The sequence below is a fragment of the Crocodylus porosus genome, unplaced genomic scaffold, assembly GCF_001723895.1.
Source record: "Crocodylus porosus isolate Cpor-Errol unplaced genomic scaffold, CroPor_comp1, whole genome shotgun sequence".
NCBI classification, from domain to species: domain Eukaryota; kingdom Metazoa; phylum Chordata; order Crocodylia; family Crocodylidae; genus Crocodylus; species Crocodylus porosus.
This window is the reverse complement of record NW_017728886.1, coordinates 256,110,160-256,129,213: the sequence shown is the minus strand read 5'-3', so window position 1 is coordinate 256,129,213 and position 19,054 is coordinate 256,110,160. Positions and strand designations below refer to the sequence as shown.

At 43.1% G+C, this 19,054-nt stretch overlaps 2 protein-coding genes across 2 annotated transcripts in view; one reads left to right on the top strand and one right to left on the bottom strand.

Moving 5' to 3' along the window:
- The window catches only part of ASAP1 (ArfGAP with SH3 domain, ankyrin repeat and PH domain 1), a 291,905-nt gene extending 278,880 nt beyond the window's left edge, over window positions 1-13,025 (top strand). Inside the window, exons 30-32 of the mRNA XM_019552858.1 lie at window positions 4,090-4,592; window positions 6,908-7,030; window positions 10,311-13,025. Coding sequence (XP_019408403.1) covers window positions 4,090-4,592; window positions 6,908-7,030; window positions 10,311-10,385 — 701 coding nt within the window. The 3' untranslated portion in view covers window positions 10,386-13,025. The remainder of the gene's footprint in view (window positions 1-4,089; window positions 4,593-6,907; window positions 7,031-10,310) is intronic.
- A 3,034-nt stretch (window positions 13,026-16,059) lies between these two features.
- On the bottom strand, window positions 16,060-19,053 carry LOC109322035 (elongation factor 1-alpha-like). The gene is made up of 5 exons (XM_019552845.1): window positions 18,775-19,053; window positions 18,195-18,345; window positions 17,211-17,467; window positions 16,634-16,868; window positions 16,060-16,354 (listed from the first exon to the last, which is right to left on the bottom strand). Exons 1-5 carry the CDS (start codon window positions 19,051-19,053, stop codon window positions 16,239-16,241), a joined length of 1,038 nt encoding a protein of 345 aa, XP_019408390.1. The 3' UTR covers window positions 16,060-16,238.
- Between the last annotated feature and the right edge of the window lies 1 nt (window position 19,054).

Genomic DNA, 19,054 nt, shown 5'->3' with positions numbered 1-19,054 from the left:
ATAAGGCTGGAGGGAAACTTTGTGCCTAGGTTAGCAAGGAAGCAATGCAGCGGCTGTCCACTGATTTGATTTTGTTTTTGTTTTGTTCTGAGCGGTCAGACATAAATGCTAAAAGCAAAGCACACTGTTGCATTCAGACCCTAGCAGAACAGTTCAGTGACACATCTGAGCTCAGGCCTCCAGCCTCAAGGGTAGTGTGGGTTTTGTGGACAGAGGAGAGCACATGTATAACTGTCAGTTACTTTGCCAATCAAAACTGGGCCTGGAATCCATTTTGGATTTGATATAGCATCAAACAGAGGTAACGTGGTTTCAAATTTGAGAGAGCAAATGGACATAATAAGTAACTCTCATGCAGCCAACATAACGTGCAAACGATCCTGAAACAGTTAAAATGGGGCCTGCAGAATTCTGAAGAAAGAAAAGTTCAAGATATTTCTGGACAAAGTGCCAACAGGCTAGTGTCATTACGATGTCTCTAGTGCTAAGTGGTAGGCCTGTACCTATATATGGAGAAGTTTGCTAGGGACTTCAGCTAGGGCTATGGCAACAACAACAAAAAGCCTTTGCAGGCTATTTCTGGGAGGTCTTTGATTTTTTTTTTTTTTTTTTTTAATTTCTGTATTCCCAGCCAATTGGCCAAATCAATTCCAAATCCGTGAGTCAGTCCAGAACCATAAGTGGCCCTACTACCAGCAAACATCCTCCACCCCAATCTGGGGCTTCAGATGTTTCCAAATCCTTTGGTGAGCCTGCAAATAGGATGCCCAAGCCTGGAGGCTTGGGGTTCAGATGCCCCCGAGTTTTGCTTGCCTTTAGCTATAAGGCCCTCAGAGCAAGCTAGGGAGACTCCCATTTCCATAAAGCGGGCTTTAAGCCACTACACCTCAGCAGGTACTGAACCGTACAGGCAGCCACTCTCGATTGCTCAGGGGAACTCTTCCAGTCCTGTGTTCCTGTTTTTCTGGTTGGCTTTCCTAGCAAAGGGTAGCCAACACACAGCAAAACCAAATGCTACAGGTACCAAAAAGTGCCCAGGCCCCTACACTGCTTGACTGTTTTCAGCAGAGGTTCCTGCTGAAGCGCCCAGTGAGTGGTATGGAAAAGGGGTGCCTTACCATGAGGGGAGAAATAAGGCTGCAGGCAGAACCATAGAGGGACGATGGAGCAGTTCTCCTGGAGCACTTCTTGGAAGCTTTCCTGAGCATCAAAGGGCTGTTTCTGTCCAGGCAACCAAGGACTCCTGGGCCAAAGCAGAAGCATAGCCAATATGAGACAGATGCCCCAGGGTTTGGGATATAGTTGCTATCTCCTCAGCTGCATGTCTCACCCTGCATCTAACTCAGTGATGCTCCTGCAGGGCAGGCCTTGTCCTAGGGGCGTTCCAGACCACTGCACATTCTGCAGGACCCCCTGGTGATATGCCTTTGGCTGGGCTTGGCACTGATTCTTGTTCCCCTTGCAGGCTTTTGCCTGTACGTTATTTGCAGGCTTCTTTTAGAGGTTGTAGTTTTGGAGGTTTCTGTGGAGCTGGTTTTGAACAGCCCTTTCTACTGCTTCAGGTAGGAGCATGGGGGCCGGGAGCCCCAATGTCCCTACTGAAATCCACGTTCATTTTCTCTCACGTGTGCTGGCTGGCACTTAGTATTTTCTGAATGGTGAAGAGATTTTAAAATGGGGGCAAGAGATGGAGGCAGCTCCTGCTCAGTTTGAGTTCAAACCAGTGTCCAGAGTAGCCAGTATGAGGCACTGGGGGACGGCTTCTGGAGGAACGAGAAGGCTGACAGAAAAGAGGAACTGTCCACGTATGCCTTGTGACAGCTGCCATGTAGTGGTAGGGGCTTAACTTATGTCTTTCATGAAATGCGTTCCTCAACTAGCAGAAATCTGCATCCTGTTGCCTCGAAGTCCCTTTGGGTTAGACGCACACAAGCTTTTGCTGACTCTGCCTTGGTTGGTAAACATTTTGGGGTGAGGACTGGCCTTATTCTGTATTTCTACAGTGGGGGGGAGAGAGGGACCATGTTCCATGACTAGTCCTCCTAAGCACTAGGACAAGATACAAGTGAGTGTTTGGTAAACCATAAAGGCTGGAGTGCATAAGACTGACATCCTAGCAGTAGTGTACAGTATGATGCAAATCATGGTGTGCCACTGGACTGAGGAGCCCTTCCTGCACTCGCAGTTTGTAGGAACGACATTTGCAGAAGTGAGGCCAGCTGAAGAGTGAGAGGATGTTTGGTCCATGGAATCTGTGACGATCTGTCCCAGAATGAAGGTGAAAGACGGCGAAAACAAAAATGGCTGTAACATTGTGTGCGCCACTGTGCGAATGGATAATAAAAACATTTGGTTGAGTCTGAACACCAGCAAGGGAAGCTGGCACCTACTTCGGTTCTGCAGAGTGAGAAAAATGCAAAAATGATAAAAGGGAAATGAAAATGATAAATTCGTTCCGTCAGCAGGTATTTGGGCTTAATTATTACAGTATGACAATATCCCTTCAAAACATCATGGAGATGGTACACATTAAAGTGAAAGACATCTACTTTCACTTGTTCTAATATTAATTTAGAGTTTGCCACAATCACAGGCTAGTTAATTTGGGGCTATATGCAAAACTGTGAAAGCAAAGCAAATAGTTGTTCCAGCTTTTGATGGATTGGTGACCCAACACCAAAACTGGCATCCTAAGCTACAGCATCATTTTAGAGGGAAGATACTTTATAGGCTACTCTTGTACTTAGGAATATGCTCAGGAGTGAAAAAGTGCTATGCATTTACTCTTGAGTACATTGTTATCTGAATTTAATGTAAACAGTGCTCAGGAAGTGACACCACGTTGCCAGTTCTGCTGTGTTAGCAGCCCCCAAACTGACAGTTTCTGTCATCTTCCAGGCCTCTAATACTCCATCTTGTGGCTGCTATTGGACGCCGTGGAAACGGGGGTGGGTAGCAGCCCTGCAAGTCACTTGCTCTCATCATGTTCAGGGTTCTTAATGGCAGCCCATTGACAGCTGCCTCTCCCTCACCTTTTCTGTACAGCTAATCAGGGTACAGCTAATTGACAAAGTAGACAGCAGGACTGAAAGGTGTATATTGTATTCAGATAGCTTATGCCCTTAACTAATATTTGTTATTAATTCATTATGTTTGTTATTAGTCATGTTATTAACTAAAAATAGGGACTGGCATTGTGCTGTGCAATTAAGCAAATTATGCACTTATCTAGGTATGTATTGACATTCAGTACAATGTATTTTGCATCAGAATTGCTGTGAAAATATTTTTCTGGGCCTGACTTTCAACCTCGAATTAATATGTTTGTAGATGTGCTACAATGTGTGCCCAGAAGTTGGGGTCATTTGCACACGTGTGGCTAGATGGTTTTTTTCCATGTGTTGGAAAATGTTGTGGAAATCATGCGTGGTTTTCATCTTCAATTCAGATTAGTCGCATATAATGGCAGTAAAGTGTTCTTCTAGTAGATTATATTGTGATAGCATGTGTAGTAGGTTTACATTCTTGGAGTTATTCTCTATAGCACTGCTTGACCTAAAAGCAAATGGTGAACACTGAACAGTTGTTTGTTTTTTTTACTCTAAGTCAAAACATGATGTTTTCATCAACAGCTTATTTTTTTCCCTATCAGCATCAGATTCTGGACAGATGTGCTTAAAAAAACATAGTTAACTGCAGTTATGTAAGTAAAGCAGAACTGAAAACTCTGAGAGGTGAAAGCAAAGTGCCACTAAAAATTGCTAATTGAACATCACAGAAAATGTTTACGAAGTCCATTTGTTTGTTTGGAGAGAATTTATTTCAAAGATGTGTAAATTACATCTTAAACCAGACACCTGCTAGGTCTTGAGCTTTCTTTAGTTGTGCTTAATTACAGATATCTATTCTTGAGTTTGGAGAGGGAATTTCAGTTACAGCAGCCTGTATTTTGATTGCCTGAAAAAGAGAATTTCTTCCTTCTACAGAGAATCATCTCTTACGTTTAAGGCCCCTTTCCTTAAAGTAATATGAGAAAAGGAGATTGTGTAATGCATGTGAAAATGTTTTGGGGTTTTTTTTCTCTTTCAGTGGCACTAAGAAAAATAGAAACCAGTCATCATCTTTCAATAGATAAACCGAGTCCGCATGCAGAAATCTTCCTGAAGTCTTCGCAGTCTATCGATCTGCCACAGAAACCACAACCTGGAGACTTGCCCCCAAAGTCTCAACCTATGGAACAAACCCAGAAACCTCAAATTGGAGATTTACCCCCCAAACCAGGAGAGCTCCCCCCAAAACCTCAACTAGGAGACTTGCCACCAAAACCACAACTTGGAGACTTACCTCCAAAGCCACAAATGAAGGACCTTCCTCCCAAACCTCAGCTAGGAGAGGTGTTGGCTAAAACTCAAGCCAGAGAAGCATCTCCAAAGCCTCCACCCACTGAGACCAATCAGAAATCTCACTCCTTGGATCTCTCTCCAAATGCACAGTCTAGAGACGCCGTCCAAAAACAACCATCTGAAGATGCTAATGACTTAGCGCACAGCCTCCCAGAGACCCCCGTGCCGCTCCCCAGGAAAATAAACATGGTAGGTAGCTGTACGATGTCACTTTGTTTATAAGCCTTATGGCAAGCTTTGAAGTGGTCTTAGGGCTAAATTTGCAAGAAAGATGTATATTGGGTTTCAGTGCACAATACTGGTGACACTGCACTCCAGTGAAGGTGCAGGTGGACTTGTGTGCTCTCGAATGGTTTCAGCAGGTAATGATGGTGATGACAAAGGTTCCTACATGCCAAAATGAGGATAAGGAACACAAAAGGCCAGGACTAGGAGCATGGCAGTTATATTTGAATTCACCACTTGGTTTTGGCATCGTGAAGGGAACAAATTCTGTTTCTGAATTAAGGGAGTTTTCTGTGCTTAGAGCTGCTGGCCTTTGGGTCAGATCCAGCCCTCAATGCTACTTCTAACCCATCTATTTATTTACCTGAAAAATAGTGGGGCAAACTGACCTCTACACGCTCCTTTTCTCACTCCATGAAGAAAGGCAAATACATTAGCCTTTTGAAATATTTTCATATATTTTAAAATACAGATAATCGCTTGGGCCATTTGAAATGTTCTGAGAATGAACCACTGAACCTTCAGCTTGCATTTATTTTTACATCAGCTATGTTGGACTGTCCCCATATAAAAGCTGGCATTCACAAATTGTAGTAGGGGGCACACCGGGGTTTCCATACCCAGCTCATCTTCCTGTGTGAGCACAAGTGGTCATTCCCATTGGCTGGCAGTGTGGCTGTTGGGAGACATGAACCCATCTCAAACATGTCTTCCCTTGTCTCCATTTCCATGTAAGATCAAGATCTGCAGTGAGAGCCAATAATGCTAGTGTCATCTGCCCAATCCCTTTGATTCTGTTTAGCCACTGACTATGCAAGCAAACGTTCATTTGTTAACCAGTTTAGGAAATTGGGTATTTCAGAAGTGTACAGCAGCTTTGACCGAGTACTATTAATAAGGAGTTAAATGGGATTTACAGAGAGGAAAAATGGTCTCAGTGCCACTAAAAAACTACTATATACATTTTGGGGTAAGGGACTTGCTAACAAAGGGGAAAATTAAATGCTTTGAAAATATTTCAGTTTCTTTACACCTGACTGTTCCAATCAACTCTGGAAATATGCCCTCTTTTAAAATCCAGCTCTTAGTCCTTTGCAGAAATGTAGACCACCTCAGGCTTGAATTCACCTTTCCATCACTTCCACGAGTTAAAGGGAATAGATTACTAAAATGTCAGCAAAGCTACTAATAACAAAGTACCAACTACCTGGAGCAATGTCAGTCACTTTCTTTCACATCCTGATACCTTGAGATATGTATAGAAATCCAACTGTTTACAGACTTTTGCTTGAACTAGAAAAAAAATAATACACCGTAGATGGTAGAGGTTGTTTCCTTCCATTGTATTTACAGACTGAAGCTACGTACACATATTCAAATGATCTGGGAGGATTATTATTAATAGCTTTCTGCACAGATCTTTTTCTGATCTTTTCCCCATTGTTCCTGTCCTGTATGGTACCTTCCATCTGAGTGGTGATAGAAATTCAATGTATAGAAGCAGACAAATTCTACCATGCACATATAGCTGTCTAGAGCTGAGCTAATGGGGCAGTGCTTTGATACAAATTCTTAACTATGGGCAGAAATAGACCTAGAGATCATGTTTTGGTTTCAGAGTCGATTATCTCATCAGTGGCTTATGTTGTCAGTATTACATGGTTTGTAGTCTTCTGAAATTAGATTTCATACGAGATTTCTAGTATCTTGGGTGAAAATCTCATACAGTTTTCAGATTTCGGTTTGCATCTAGACCTGAATCAAAGAATGCAGTGTGGGCTGGGATCCAGCACTTCTAGAGACAGTTTTAAATAGTGGGATTTATATTTGCTATTTTCTTCGGCCCCTGAATCTTCTGAAAATCGGAGGGCATTTTTATTTCTAGTCTGTGTTAAAAGGTAAGTGTGTGGACTGAAATGATATCAAAGCTGTTGTCAGAATTGCTTTCCAGCCTAAGCAGAAAATACTACTAACAATGGCTCTGATATCATTTCAGTGCAAAATAATTTAATAAAGTAGTATGTTAGATGCTGGGTTTTCTGAAATGTGTAGTTTTAAGTACAAACGATGACAGCCACTAAACTTGGTTAAAATCCTTGATGAAACTTCTTTACCATCACTTTACCAGTGCAGCTTCTTTATCCTTTTTGGTTTGCAGTCAGAGACAAATGACTGATGACATAAAGGGGTTTTGGAGAATAAAAGAGAGTCCAAAGCTGTTTAAATTCTATTATCCCTTTCTCTGAGCTCCTTAACATTGAACTTTTACTTTTTTTAAGGGGAAAAACAAAGTCAGAAGAGTAAAGACCATTTATGACTGCCAAGCAGATAATGATGATGAGCTTACCTTTGTTGAAGGAGAAGTAATTATTGTAACTGGTGAAGAGGACCAAGAGTGGTGGGTGAGTATCTGTCCTTTTATGAAGATGCTGAGGGACTGATGCTATTCTGGTTGTCATGTCAGTTGAGCAGCAGCTAACTTGTTCATACTTATACACCTTGTTTGACTTATTTAAAGGTCCTGAACATCAGTCCCATCTAGTTTCTTAAAACAGATATATATAGTATTTAAATGATCCCCCCCGATCCAGAAGAAGTTAGCCTCAAAACTTACAATTGGCTTTACACAGTTGCTTAATTGGGTGAGCTTCCTGAGAGACCAGACACTGCCTGGATACTTGTGTTGTGCTTTTCCGTATTCATTTAACCCTTCTGCAGGTCTAGGAGAAAGTAGACAATGACACCATGTCAAGAATGGAATGTGACTTGCATAACATCTTCTGTCAAAAGCCTCAAGCAGTAGTAGTGACTTAGACTTGTAGCCAGGGTTTAAACTGGAGAAGGGGAATATGGGGAGGGGAATTTCTGGGTTCTGCCTCTCCCCTAAAAGCTGCTAAAAACACCCTGGCCAGGGGATGGCTCTGGCTTGCTCAGAAAGATGCATCTGACATGCAATACTTTGTCTTTGGAATATACCAGCTTTCCATCAAATTTGGAGGTGTTGGATCTGCTTTTATTATTATTATTGGCAATGGCAGCCTATGAATCCAGTCTTCCAGAAATGTTGAATGCACTTGTTAGAGTGGTTGGGAATCCACCTGATTATCATCATTAATCCCATGCACTGCTGGTTTTCCTGCATAAATGGTATGCTGCTTATCAGCAATTTCCCTACCCAACAGTTATTATTCCTGCTTCCCCTCTGGTCTCCCTTGTGGATCAGCCGCTTCCTTCTCCACAGCCTCTCTGGACCTGATCCAGTCTTCAGTCCTCTGCTTTGAACCTCACACCCAGTCAGAGGACCCAGTCCTCCATTCACTGTCCGCTGGCTTCCCCCCAAGCCCTAATGAATCCTGCCTCTCTTCCTCACAGCTGCAGCTTGGGGAAATGAGACAGGTTTTATTAATAAAAATGCGATTCCAACTTCTGTGCTGTCTTGACAGCTGTTAGTCCAGCTGTCCACCTGCAGTGCTGCCCAGGCTGAGTGGGTTCTGCACCACACACAAGGTTTATTTTCATCAACTGACAGGAAGCCCAGAGAGTAATAGGATTCAGACCCAGGACAAAATATCAGAAAGGGGAATGCCTCGGCCAAAGTGGGGGAGAAGTGGCAACAGAGGGAGTAGGCAAAGGTCCGTGCTTTTACAGGTAACTGCTCTGTTATATTTAGCTGGTCTCCTAATGATATAAGCACCATTAAATGCATTTGGCATAAAGAACAGTACAACAGCTGCAGAATATTAAAAAATGGCTTGGATGTCAGTTTTCTCTAGATCTTGAAAAGAGAATTTGGTGATTTCCTTGCTAAGTCAGAGATCCTAATGAACTTGTAATGCACAGTTATAATGAAGCCAGTGGAATTGCCTCATGAATTTGTACTGGCACTGAATTCTGCTGATGTAAGTAGAGGGGTTATCTCATGTGCATGTGAATAGTAACAATTCCATTGACATCAGATGGCCCGAGGACCTTGCATGTTATCAGTTGATCATTGATGACAATAGTCCTTATCGGTATGTTTGCAGAGAATTCATCACTTCTGTATCTTTGACTCAAAGCAGAACTACAGGTCTAATGACCCCTCTGTTGTTGTAACCTTAATATATTCAACATGTCCTGTTTCAGTATCTGAGAAAATGTTTCTCTTTTTTCCTCCTTAAATTACAAATCTTCTTCTTACTTGTTTAGAACAAGGAAAACTCTGTTTCATGTGCTTTACTTAAAGGCAAGTGTTGATGCAAGGAAATTTGGAGAGGATGGCTTGCAGTTAATTGTTTTATTTGGCAAAGGATTTTATTACAACAGTGCTCAAAGACCACAGTTGGAATCGGGACCCTCTTGTTACAGATACAGGATGGTTTCAACCTCTGATGTTGTCCGCAGATGTCAGGTGCAAAAGGCAGATCATTTCTGGAGCCGGAGGCCCTGTGAAGGTTCACTGAGGTCTACCTGTTATCTAACCCTTTAGCTGCCTGAAAACCAGCCGAGTCAATCCACCAGCTCCACAAAACAGGAATAAATGCTAGAATCAGTAACCTTCTCAGATCGGTGGAGTCTGTGAATGAAGCACTGTCTGGTTAAGGCTGTATGCCCCCAAATCGCTGGGTGGAAGTGAGAACGCTGCTGGCAGTGCTTGCTAAGTCTGGTTTGTAAATGAAGCTGGGATCTTCTTAAGAAGCCTCTCTTTGAAATGCTGGGGAGAGCTCCAAACCAAGAGGTGCTTCTTGGATGGAAGGAGAGAGCTGGTGGGCCATACGCTTCAGTTTTTACTGTTGTAGCCCCAGCCGTTTCCCTTCTAGTCTCCTCTCCCCCATTACAGCAACCTATGGAGCAGAAAGGGTTATGCTGTTCTGAAAACAGTGGAACAAGATTTATACCCATGAGGCAGAAAAGGACTGTAACGAAACGACGCCTGCTGTTCTAATGCAATCAATTAGAGCTGTAGTTTTGAAATGCCCACACACCAGATAACTTACTTGAAAATGTTTGGATTCCCCTTTCACGCATCTTTTTTGTCTGTAGGAACTGACGACTGCAACACCGTGGTCCACTTGTTCGTGGGACTTGTTGGCTCTATCCTTCTTAAGCAGGAGGGCTTAGACCTGGCTTTGGGGCTCTGATTGTTTCAGGGAGAGGGTAGATGGACCCTCTATCCCTCGCTTGTCGTCTTTGCTTGATATAAGAAGTGCTCTGTAAGGCTTTCTTTTACTCATCATATAGAACAAACTAGTCCATGTCATTTTCCACTTTTAGCAAATATCTTTGTGGAGTGAGTTGGTCAGCAATGCTTCAGAAGATACTTGATACCCCAGGTACAGTCTGATACCTGTAGCTGAAGGTGCACTTTTCTTCTTCCATGTTCCTGAAATTCTTGCAATTCAGTGAAATACAAGACTTTTGCCAGCCTCCTATTCCAATGACAGTCCTTTAATTCTGTTTCACTCTACATGCTTTCATTCGTGCTTCTGTTTATCAGTTAAGCTATGTTTGGATGGTTTATTATTGATCTTTATATAAAGCCAAATGTTAGCTGACTTGGGTCAGTTGGTGGAGGGTTTACATGGCATGGGGCGAAACATGCAGGACCCCAGCTCACTTGCTCCAAGATGCAGAAGGAAGTGCATGGTGGTTGTATGGGATAAATGGGAAGTCCTTAAACCATGTTTGTCTCCTTTGTTGCAGATTGGCCACATCGAAGGACAGCCGGAGAGGAAAGGAGTCTTCCCTGTGTCCTTTGTGCACATTCTGTCAGACTAATAAACATACAAAACTTGAGCATTGCACATCCTTCATGCAAGACGGGCTTTTTAGCAAAAGCGAACAGCTGCTGCCTCCCTGTAATCCTGTGCACAATTGTATATATAGCTGCTGTTACAAAATAAGAATTCATTTAAGGTCAACCTCATGAGGTGAATTATATCTGCATTGTAAATATACTGTGTTATTCTGCCTTTGCCAGTATTATGGTAGCCTTGGAACCTGGCACGCCTTATTGGGTTTGTTGAAGCCATCCTTGGCATCTAGCACTTACATCTCTGTCCATGCTGTTAAAATTGTGTACGAACTGCCAGCTTTCCAAATATAGGTGGTTTCAATCACCCATGTAACTGTATAGAAATGACTGTTCCTAACAAACTCCGTATTTTCAATTATATGATTAGAAAGTTAGATTCTGTTTTCAAAGTGAATGGTTTGGGCCCTTTAAAGACCAGTCTAGAGTTTTTAAGTGTACACCGTTTACAGCTATGAAACCCACTTTGGTATTTATTAAATGAAGTGTTCAGTTAAGTGTTATTATAAAAACAGCAACAGAAATATTCACTGACTTTACAGACAGCAGTAGCATTTCTGGGTGCGCATCCAGCATTTCATGTTTCTGTTCTGTGCACTGTGAGTGCGGTTTCCCTGTGATCTTACCTCACTGTAAGAAGGTTACAAATTACTTCCCTCTGAGAACTTTTTTATTAAACATCAGTCAGACTGTCCTGCATTAGAAAGATGTGGAATTTGGTAAACCTTCTTTCATTTAACTTCTAGAAAGTATTACTCTTGGCATTATGCATGCATTTAGAAGCTTACTTAAAACCTGCCTTTGTACATGAATAGTACTGTAGTCACATAGTTAAGTTTGAACAAGAGAGCATTTCAATTTTATCACTGTTCACATTGAAATGCGAGCCTGCAACAGTATTAGTTTATAGCTAATTGGCTGTCTGAACATTGTCATTTTAAAAATGGCTTCAACATTGTTGAAGGTTATAATTAGCTAATGTAAAACTTTGTAAGTGGTGTGTTATTTGGCAAACTCAGTGTTGTAGATATTTTTTTTCAAAAAAAATCAAGAGTGAAAATTGCCCTTTTTCTGCTATTGATGAGAGAAACCCAAATCACCAATATCAAGTTGTTTTAATAGTCTTCATTAAACCAAAATTGTGGTCTTACCTCCAGGCATCAGCCAGCAAACACATTATTATAATGTTAAAGTTCTAATAGTCTTTTGAGGGTTGCATTTGACCCCTGGTAGCTTCAGAAGTATGAAACTGCATTGCCTGAAAACACATTCCTTGCACTTAATTAAGGCTCTCATTTTTTTTCTCTATTCAAAGCATCTAACACACTATTAAAATACAACTCCATTAATTTTTCTCATTTTCTACGGTATGTTACGTTTTAACACACAATTGTTTTTCTTCATAAACGGTTTTTGTCAGGTTCCATGCTTTTCATATATAGGCCTGGTACATTTCTTAAGATGGATGTCACTTCGGCACAATAACAGATATAACTTGCGTTATTTCGTAGATCATCTTGGCTACCCAGGAGACTCTCTCATTCCATAAAAGCACAATGCACATTTTCTGAAAGCTTTCATTTTTAGAGCAGTTTGACAAAGCTGTAGTCAGTGAATATTTAATCTTATTGATATGGCTAATATGGAAAATTTAAGTATCAGACTAATAAAACCTGCATGATAATTGCAAAATATTGAAACCTTTATTGGAAAGTGGCTTTTAAACAACTGCTTATTCATCTATGACAAAAACAAGTTTATTCTTAAAAAAAACAAGAAAAGGAAAAAAAAAAAACAACAGGGCATAGTGCAACCATGCTTGCTGGCATTTCCCCCACAGCATTACCCACAGTATTTCAGACTCATACTTTTTCTGGAAGGAAGTCAGGCCCGGAGTTTATTTTGCATTCCATTTTATGCATTCATACAATGTTTTAAGTTGCATTAAAGAACAAAAACTATTTACTTTTTGTGGTCAAGTGTATTTTTAAGTGATCTCAAAATGAGCTGGTAAAAGCAAAATGTATAAAGAAACTTGGACATGTAAAATGATGTTGAGTCAAATGCTATTCTTTTCTACACTCTTTGCAGTAGTATACATGCATTTTTTTAAACTGAAATTGAGTTCCATCAGGAACAAGAGTTCTGTTTATTCTGGCTTATCGTGGGTCATAGGAAACCTGAAAAACACGTTGTATGATATTGATTGAGTTTAAGTACGGTATTATTTAAACTCAATGAGCCACTCTGCAATTTTGTACATGACATGGTATTGGAGAAAGTCTAGATCTTTATGGACAAATAGCTAATTAGTTTTTTTGCCCCAGGAGGGGGAAGTATGTTCTGCAAATGATGTCTTATTTACTGTTGAACAGCAGTTGCTATTTATTTTTTTATTACATAGTACATTGATGTGTTGTATAGAAATCAGCTCTGGTAGTGCCACTAGTTAAAATCTTGACTTCTTATTTGAATGTTAAGGTCAAACATCAGTACACTTGTCTCTTCACATGTATTTAATGTGAGTTTGAGTACTGTATGTGTTAATTTCTACTTTTTTAATATTTAAAGTCGCTTTTAAATAAATGTATTCAGTTGATCCCAGACATTTGAACCAAGGCCCTTTTGTCAACTGGAATATCCTTGAGGTGAAAAAGTCAGTGTACTTCAGTGGTGTGCAAGAGACCATCCTAAGTACTTGGATATAGCACACACCTTGCCTGGTCCCCATCAATATATCTGTTATGTACAGAAGCATTTTCCTGTAGTTAGTGTTTTAATCCAACCCATGGAGTAACGAGTGCATTTTGCTGTGAAGCTTTCTCCAGTGGGCTTATCTAAATTCAAAGTGCATTTCTGTTCGGGAAGAAACGTTTGCAATTTTGGTCATCTTCCTCTCTCTCCAGAAGGGCGAACAGAGCATCTCAAACAGCTGTAGTGCAAAACAGTTCTTCAATATCCATGGATGTGATCTCTGGGGCTGAGTGCCTGTCTAAGTTGCTACCTACCCCGGTGGTTCTCAATCTTTTTAGACTCCAGCCATCCCTTCATAACTTGTGAACTGAACAGCACCCCATTTAAAAAAACAAACCAAAAAAAAAACATATTTATTACAGTTCTGCCTGGCCCTTCTGCAAGGAGGTAAGGGGCTGCTGTGCAGGGAGAGCTTGCTCTTATTTACTTAACTCCTCACACTTCCTGTGGCACCCCAGCCCCCACAGTGAGAAATAATGATCTAGCTTTCACCAGAGAAAGTAAACTCATTTGAAGTTGTAGAGCCTTTTTTTAGGCTTTTGAATGCTTTCAGTACAGACTCTTCTACTTGAAGGAGGGCCCCAACTCCTTCCTTTCTGACTTACTAGGTTTACTCTTTCACTATTTAAAAGCAACTTACACAAACTTTTTAGTTTTTGTCCTGCCCCAAGTGCTGCTGAAGGATGAGTTTCCCAGGCAGCTTGACTGGCAGGAAGTGGTGAGTGAACAGAGCTAGCTCATGAACCAGCAGCAGTGCTGTAGTCTCCCAGTGCTCTAACTCAGTAACTTTGTGAGCTACAGTTAGACCACGGCCACCACCACCAACAGTCCTATGAGCTAACTCTGGTAACTCCTCATTACACTAAAGTCTGCAATATATCCCATAGCCTGGGCCCTCCACCAAGAGCTTCTCTCGCTAGTAGTTTGGGGTTTGCATGCTGAATGTGAGAAGCACTGAAAATGTTTCTCTGGCCAAGACATGATCCATCCATTTCTCTGGCCAAGTCATTCCATCATTGCTCTTTTCTCTTCCCTCTTCTCAGTGACCTGTTTTTCCCTTCTGTACTGGAGCAAGACCCTTATTTTTGCATATCATTTAGAGGGTCTTAGTTTTTCCTAAATCACAGTAAGAGGGAAAAGTATTTTCCACTTCAAATTGAAGGAAGGCTGACTTGTTGCCACAAGAAAAATTTTGAAAGCTGCAGCTATAACTAGTCACTCCACTCATTCAAGTTACTCTGTTTGCTACATAGATGGGAGACAACCACTGGAACTGCATCTGAAAGCTGAAACTCCACTGTGATAGAGAGACCATTCAGACTGGTTTGCTGTAGGTCTGGAATGACTTCATCTGGCCCTTCATGCAGGAGGTATTCAGCTGAAGCCTTATAGAAAACAAAATTTAAACTATGCTGCCCTGTTCCTTCCCCTTTTTAAGCTTCCACTCAGGTGGCTCAGCCAAATAGAACAGGAGGAAGTTGTCTTGGGCTTGTAAAAACACAAGAGTGAGGGTCAGGTGCTCCTGCTCAGAGTGCAGCAATCATCTTAGTTTCAGGAACCTGGTATACCCCTTAGAATAGCTGGTAGACAAATCTGAACCCTAATGTGAATGCCTACTGGGTACTGCCTGAAGTAGCAGACAGTTGAGCTAGTTAAGACTACAATTTCTGATATCTTAGAGTATTTTGGAGGTTCTCCAGACCTTGAATGCTCCCTTAAAGAGAGATTTGTTCTACAAGGTAGGGTCTATTAAAAACTCATTTATACAGGTTGGTAAAGAGTCAATTATGGACCTTACTAGTTTGCAATTTAGCACAAGCCATTGTTTCCAGATTTATACCCTAGGACTAAAAGTAGAAGCTTGCACCCTTTTGTTTTGCTGGTCCCTTAAAAGCTTAAACTAGCATTTGGGTGTACAGCTTTATTGACATCAAGCTAGAGCACCCAGAGACTAAAGGGAGGTGCCAATTAAATGTGTTAACAATATAGGCTACAGCTGCTACTAGTTAGCATGAGAACTACATTCCCCATGCTTACTGAAAAAGCAAGCTCAATCTGTTGACAAGTGTAGTCTGTAAGGCCTCTAGGACAGGAAAACTACTATCAATAAAAAGCTTAGCTAGGGATCACTTTTTAGGCTGTTTCTACTGCTTTCATAGTTCAGTATGAAGTGTTTGGCTATGAGTACTTTTAGGTCCAAAAGAAGAAGTCAGCTTTGGGTGGGGATGTCACTACTTGCATAAAATGCTCTTTTTAGTGTCACTATTTGCATTGCCCATTTTGCCACAATTTAGCGGAGGTTACAAGATTTAAGCATCTCTTCCTCCAATAGCATAGACTTGCTACATGCTTCAGTATGGATTTACATTTTAAGATCTGGCCATGTTAAGAGGTAGATTACTCCCAATATCAAATAACTCAACCTTTGGCTTTCCAACCTGCATTCTCCTGAAGGGAACAGGAAAAAAAAAAGAGGGAGAGAGAGAGACAAAAATGCAAAAAGAAGAGAGCCTAGGTAAGCAGTCAGCAAACAGTGCTTCCACAAACTAGCTGCAGCCTAGGCTTTGTTACAGCTTCCTCTAGACACAATGCACTTCCTCATTCAAAAGGCGTCTTTTGGAAGCTTACTATGGAACATTACATTCAGTCACTTAAGCAGAAGTAGAGGCCATGTGCAGTTATAGCTAAAATTTGTCAAGCTTGCTTTAAGAAAGGTGCAGGTTCCAGCCTGTGCCACAGTTGTTGCATGAAGCTGTCCTTGGGATTTTATTCAAAAGGGCTGAAGGTCTCTACAGATGGGACTGAGAGGCCAGGCCCAGCCCTTTTCAAGGGTGTAGAGTAAGGATATTATGTCCAAGGTGGCTTTTGTAACAAATGCAAATAAGGCTGATCTGATGAGACTTTTAATTGTTCAAACACTGAATAATCCCACTGCATTAAACATAAAAAGATCCTCAACTTGAGGTTAAGCAAAAAACCCAAAACCAATCCCACAAGCCATGAACATTTCTCTATGAAGGTAGCTTGCAAAAAACTTAACCTCTCACATAGCTGGCAGCACTCCACTAGATAAGCAGAGCTTTCTGCACTTGTTTTCTAGTAGAGCCTGTGGATCTCTTTTCCACTGATTTGATGACTCCAACCGCAACAGTCTGCTTCAAATCCCGAGCTGCAAAGCGACCTGAAATGAAAAAAACAAACTAAGCCAAAACTAGGTTTAACTATTATTTGACTCCATTAGGCAAGACAGTCTCTATTCCTGCAGATAGATGCCAGGGTTCCTTTAGTCCAGAAATAGCCATTTAGTGAAGTTAAGCTGTGGATCCTCCTGGGAGTAGAGAGCAGTTCAAGTGGATCCTAGTCAGGGACTAGGTACTTCAATTTACATTTTCACTACGAAGGCAAAAGGAGAAAGCACTAGCAGCTAGTAGGCAGCACTGTCATGACTTCAGATACTTACCCAAGGACGGAAAGTCGAAAAACCTTTCCACACACATGGGCTTCCTAGGTATAAGCCTAATGAGAGCAGAGTCCCCAGACTTCAGCATAGATGGACTGTCCTCCAGCTTCTGCCCAGAGCGACGGTCAATCTTCTCATAGAGTTCAGCGAACTGGCAAGTGACATGAGCTGTGTGGCAGTCTATCACTGGGGAGTAGCCAGCCCTGATGAAGCCAGGGTGGTTCAGGATAATCACCTAGGATCCAGAAACATCCCAGGAATAAGTGGAGGGCTTTTCACCTCTGCTGTTTAGGGGAGAATGCCCAAGATGTCTTGACACTATTAAGCTGCTTCAATTGGCAACCATCTGAATCATCAGCTTTAGCACTTACACATCCAGCATTTACTCTACAAATAGATTTTAAAAACACCTCTCCATCCCCTACTTTAGGCCTCCTGGAAGTACTGTTTCAGAAGACACCCTCCAAGAACTGCAGCTTCCTCATTGCTCATCCCAAATACCCATCTGCCCTTCATGGGAGGCCTCCAGAACAGCAGACAAACCAACCTTACTCTGCCTGCAAATGCATCTCAGTACCTGGGCTATGAAGTGAGCTGCTGCTGCTGGAGGATCATTCCTGGAGTTACCAGCTACATGGCCCCGTCTCAGGTTCTTGACTGCAATGTTTTTTACGTTGAAGCCTATGTTATAACCAGGAAAAGCCACTTCCAGTGGCTCATGGTGCATTTCAATGGATCTGACCTCTGCCGATAGGTTTGTGGGGGCAAAAGAGACAGTCATGCCTGGTTTGAGAATGCCAGTCTCTATCTTCCCCACAGGTACAGTACCAACTCCTAGGGAAAAAAACAAAAGCACACACATTAAATGCGTTTGTCAGAGCTGACTATACAAAGCGCAGGTAGTGCAGCAAAATAAGCTCTCCTGGCCAGGACAGGGCAGGTAGGTAACTTCAGAGTTTTCTCCTTCAAAAGGAGAAAGTTGACCCTCCAAGGGCCAGAAAGGCATCCATGGCTATGCAGCTACAAGAAGTGCAACTGGGAATTTGGTATCTTCCAAAACAAGCAGGTATGAAGTTCCAGATTGGGCAAGTAGCTTCATTGCTAACAAGGAGATCCAAGCTGGTAGTCTCTAGTGTCAGCAAGAAGCACTGGTGCTATGGCAGGCACGCACTCTGGAGAGCTCCACAGGGACTCCTTATGAAGAAGTCACCCGGTGGAAGTCAGCTTGTGCAAAGAGGCGAGGACATCTCTGATGCCACTTTTACCAGGAAGGCAACACAGTTGATAGCTACTGTAGAGCAGATGAAACAGCAAAGTGAGAGCATGCGTCGCTGCCACACAAGGCATAAGCCAAGGTTACTGGGCCAAACCAGTGCCCAGGTTGGTGCTGTCACTTATTTCCAGATGTGACAGGGCTAGGAGCAAGCAGAGCCTTCTCTTCATGAAGGCCATTTGTGAGGGGCACAAGCAAAAAACCTCTGATCTACTCAGGTTCATGCCTTCTCCCCCTTCTTCCCCCAGGAGTCCCATAGGAAAATCCCAGCCCCTTCCCGAGACCAACCTCCAATCTTGTAGACATCCTGCAGAGGCAGCCTCAAGGGCTTATTACTCAAACGCACGGGAGGCAGAAGAGAGTCTAGCACTTCCAGGAGAGTTTGTCCCTTCCCATAACCTTCCTTCCGTTTGACCTGCCAGCCTTTGAACCAGCTCATCTGCAGGGGAAGAGGCCAGATGCATCACGCCGACAGCTAGGACAGACCAAGAGCTCCCAGAGCCAAGCCGCTTCCCAGCAAGCACCAGCTCCTTTCCCCACTATCTAACCTGGACTAGACTGGTGCCTCCCAAGCTCTGGTCCTGGGGACTGCGCTCCCAGCATGCAGATGCCAGAGGCCATGCAAGGCCTGCCCAGCTTGTCTGTGCCCACCAGCCGTTACCCCCACCCCAGAGGGGATGCTTGGGAGGGAAACGGGGCAGCCATGCAACAGCCCACATGGAGCAGTGCTGGGGGAAGCCCACCAGCAGCTCCTGCCCCAGGTGAGCTCCCTCGGCCCCCCGTTGCTGGGGAACCTTCGCCTTGCGCAGCCAGGGGCGTCTCACCGGCTGCCATGAGCACAGGCCTCCCCCCTCACAGCCGCCGCTACCTTCTGGCTCGGCAGGGTGAGGTTGTCGCCGGTCCAGCCGGACACGGGCACGCAGGGCACGGCGGCCAGGTTGTAGCCGATCCTGCGCAGGTAGAGGCCGACGGCCCGCACGGCCTCCTCGAAGCGCCGCTGGCTGTAGGGCGGCTCCGCCAGGTCCATCTTGTTGACGCACACCACCAGCTGCTTGACGCCCAGCGTGTAGGCCAGCAGCGCGTGCTCCCGCGTCTGGCCCTGCCGCGACACGCCCGCCTCCAGCTCCCCCGGCGCCGCCGACACCATC